The sequence below is a fragment of the Cataglyphis hispanica genome, chromosome 1 (assembly GCF_021464435.1).
Source record: "Cataglyphis hispanica isolate Lineage 1 chromosome 1, ULB_Chis1_1.0, whole genome shotgun sequence".
NCBI lineage: Eukaryota > Metazoa > Arthropoda > Insecta > Hymenoptera > Formicidae > Cataglyphis > Cataglyphis hispanica.
Genome location: NC_065954.1, coordinates 2,908,699 through 2,912,502, shown reverse-complemented (window position 1 = coordinate 2,912,502; position 3,804 = coordinate 2,908,699). Strand labels below are relative to the sequence as shown.

Below are 3,804 nucleotides of genomic sequence, written 5' to 3'. Positions count from 1 at the left end.
AGATTTTTCTCATTTTCCTCCTCTCTCATAAGCGGTTTTGTTTTAAATTGCATTATTAATGTTCTCGCTTGCAATTACTCACTGTCAAACGTGACGTAAGTTTAGACAAAAATTTTGAAAAGAAGATAGATAGCTCCCATTATACGCATATAATATACGGAAATGATAAATGATTTTGTAATAGATAAATGTTTATATGTGAGAAAGAAGTGTATCATGAAACTTTCACGGTTGCATATCGCGATAAATATTAATTCAATTAAACTCTTATAAATAAACACCGTGCATATGCGATATTTTCCAAAAATCAAAAGAAGAAATAAATGCTTCGGTATTATTTTTTTTTTTTTTTTGTATACAGACCAGGCTGTAAAGTAGCATCTAATCACAGACGCGTGTACGTAACCCGTCATCCGAGAAACTAGCAATACGCTGTTACGAGCTGTCGACACCTGTCGAAAGCACCTTTCGAAAGTCAGGAAATTTTTTTTCAGATTGCCCGTCTGGAAAGATCAAGAGTCTTGTTAGCCAAAGATTTGTGGCCGTTGCGCCTCATTAGGGCGCAGTATCGGCAATTGTCTCCGGGCAAACCTATGTTTTGGCCCCGTCTAATCAGCGTAAAATTCCACGGTATTGGAAATGCCGAGTGGCACTTTAAGCAACACGTTCACGGTAATCGGCCCTCTTCAACGTCGATCGCTCTCCTCTCGTTATGTACTTGGGGCCCTTCTAAGCATTAAAGCTGCTCCGAAAATGCGGCCTTGCGGATGCTACACAATTACCGCCGGGTGCCGAAAGATATCGATGCTCGAAGCCTGAATTGAAACGGGTCATCGATGTGTAATCGATATCTGGAAACGAGGATTGTTATGCGCAAATTACCGCTTGAATGGCGAGAATATATCGCGTTTCACTGTCGATAAAATATCTCTTACCTCGTTGACTCGAACAGCGCTTCTCGTATTAATACGCGCTCGCCGTGTACCGAGTGTTTATTTACAGAAACTCGTGTCAATTTAGCGATTACGAAGTTAAGAAGAAGGTTCTTTCGCAGTGACGAGCTATTAGTACCGATAAACGTCACGATACGTTCAAATAACAGACAGATAAGGAATAGATATAGTTCAGGGAACTGCAATGCGAAAGAGATATGTATTACTTAACAGCTTGCACAAAACGATAAGAATTGATAAGAAATTACAAAATGAAGATCTCACTTAGCCTGATTGTGTGCTTTCAAATTTAAACAGTTTGCTGTGAGTTTCAGGAAGATAATAATAATGTACTAGGAGCGCTATACGAATCTTGCATCGAATAATATCTTGATACACGTAATTTCTGTGTATGAAACAATATCTCTGTATAATTATTAATTTCGTTATTTGATTCCAGCGAAAAGTTTCTCTTTTACTGTATAGATTACGCATCGCGGGCAAAAATAGATTGCTCCAGTTTTGAGGCTCCGGTTTAAAAAAAGCACTTGGCACACGGATGAAACCATCGAAACACAATACGGCGATTAAACGCGAAACAACGACCGGAAATTCGTTGTTTCGTTTTCCGAGCAAGAGAGAAAGAGGGAAGAGGGAAAGGAAATGGCAGAGGGGATGTTATGCTGGCGGAGAGCGAACCGATTAAAGCCGCATCAAAAGCGAGATGGATATATAATTACATTAGCCCGTACTATCGGGTGGAAATAATAGGTTTTAGACGCGGCCGAGAGAGACGCGGTAATTAGGTTGTATCTGGTTCGTAAACGCCACGTTGTCAGCGAGCGGACGACGCGCGCAAGCGTGCCTAGCAAACACACTAGGATCTAATGACACGCTATTATATTTCGGTATGACGATCGCAAAAGACGTTGCATTACAAATTTCGTCGCGTCGATCTATGAAAAATAAAAAAAAAAAAGGTAGAAGGACACTTCAATCGGACAGATGCTTTCTTTCCTTCGGCCAAGAGACGCAACACGCTTACTCTCTATTTCCTCCTCCGTTTTACATCTCGTTAGATGTTATCGTAGATGAATTTACAATTTATGTTTATCGTTTATTTTTATTGTTATTTTTATCGAATGTAATGTGTGGTAATTGATGAGGTTAGTAATTAATTTTAGTTATATTAATAATTAATGATAGCTTAATAATTAATTTATCACGAATTATAGGGAATCCAGATGTACAAATATTAAATGCGAAGGTTGCTTCTTTATTAACGCGTATAAAACTCTATCGAAATGATATCGGAGCGACTTTTGGACATTTCCATCACTCATGAATATTCAATGAGGTGTATTCTTTCATTAATTATCTATATTGATGAATCACTTCCTTGATTTTACGCGAAATTCTTGAAGTATATATTCACAATAAGAAACAGTAAGAATAAGAATAGAGAAACTAATAATATATATAAATATGATATGTAATAAATAATAAGTATTGTAACTTAATCATTTTATATATTTTTATTTAATTAATAATTTATTTTATATTCAATGCAAATATTACACATATCGCCCATATTAATTTTTAAATACATTTATTAGACATGTGGCGCTTTAGTTATATTACTCATTTTGCTATGTATATTACAAATTCAGATTCAAGCTCATATATGTTTGTTCTCTCGCGTCGCATTGTACTTTACATCTGATGACAAATTGTTAGAATTTAGAGTAACCCAGCGCTTTCTTCTCCCCCCCCCATGGACCGAGTAGGTGCACTAGCATTGCTGCTAGTGGTAGCAGCAGTGGTAGTAGTCGTAGTAGTAGTTGTAGTTGTAGTTGTCGAACAGCAGCTTGTATCAGTCTCGCAGCAGCAATCGTCTTTTGGGAAAAGGAAGCTTAGTAATGGACAATGTTCAAAAAGATCCGAGAAAAATCCTGGCGAAGAATTCTGTCGAAGAAACGAATAAGATACATAATACCGTATAATACGCGATACGAGTTAAAATATATTAAATTTCCTGGTATCGTCATCTCGTCGCAGTATTTTGATGACAGAAAATTGAAACTTTACTTTCAGCTAATACTCACGGCCTCTTTAATCGTGGCGCAAGCCACAGCGACGAGTAGATACACCAATATCGCACGCATTGTTTAGATTTGCTCGACTCAACTTGTGACACTCGGGCTCAACGAGAGCATTTTTATACCAAGCTTATGAATATTGACCTATTTCTCGTCATTGATATCTAATAATGTTGATTTTGTACCGCCACTTGCGTCGCATTTGCACTTTATGACCATTTAATACTGACAATACTACGAAAGGTCGAGTAATATAATGCACTTTATCAAGTGTGTGGCACGCATATACGTAAGGATGTCAGAGTCAAGTGCGTAGCATAGAAATTGCGAGTCGGGACGAATAAAAAATACATGTCCTTCACCTACTAAAGTACAGATGTTCTTTGTGTCAAATTTAAACGATTCCTTATGTCACAAGTAAACACATGTTATCTCTTAGTAATGATGTTTTAATGTTATATATATATATATATATATATATATATATATATATATATATATATATATCTTGAATGTAAAAGAAAAAAAATTATCAAAAATTCTTTAACAAAAATGAATAGATTAAGTTACCCAAGTTTTATATTATTAATGATATTAAAGAAATTACAACACAATGAAAAAAATTAATGTCAAGAATTTTCGCGATTTATATATACGCATGAACACACATGCATGAATAATAAAATTATTATGACACATAGCGGATTTAAACGTCGAAGTTGCAGATCGCATTTAATTACTTTTTTTTTTTAAACGCACAACTTCTCAGCTAC

General features: G+C 35.9%; 1 protein-coding gene across 1 annotated transcript; it reads right to left on the bottom strand.

The window, feature by feature from the left end:
- Positions 1-2,567: 2,567 nt before the first annotated feature.
- On the bottom strand, positions 2,568-3,185 carry LOC126853267 (putative uncharacterized protein DDB_G0275629). The gene is made up of 2 exons (XM_050598864.1): positions 3,038-3,185; positions 2,568-2,897 (listed from the first exon to the last, which is right to left on the bottom strand). Exons 1-2 carry the CDS (start codon positions 3,095-3,097, stop codon positions 2,673-2,675), a joined length of 285 nt encoding a protein of 94 aa, XP_050454821.1. The 5' UTR covers positions 3,098-3,185; the 3' UTR covers positions 2,568-2,672.
- Positions 3,186-3,804: the final 619 nt, after the last annotated feature.

Coding starts and splice junctions, on each gene's coding strand:
- LOC126853267 (XM_050598864.1), bottom strand. CDS start 3,097: ATGCGTGCGATATTGGTGTATCTACTCGTCGCTGTGGCTTGCGCCACG. Junction 2,898..3,037: donor GCGCCACGATTAAAGAGGCC/GTGAGTATTAGC, acceptor TTTCTTCGACAG/AATTCTTCGCCAGGATTTTT.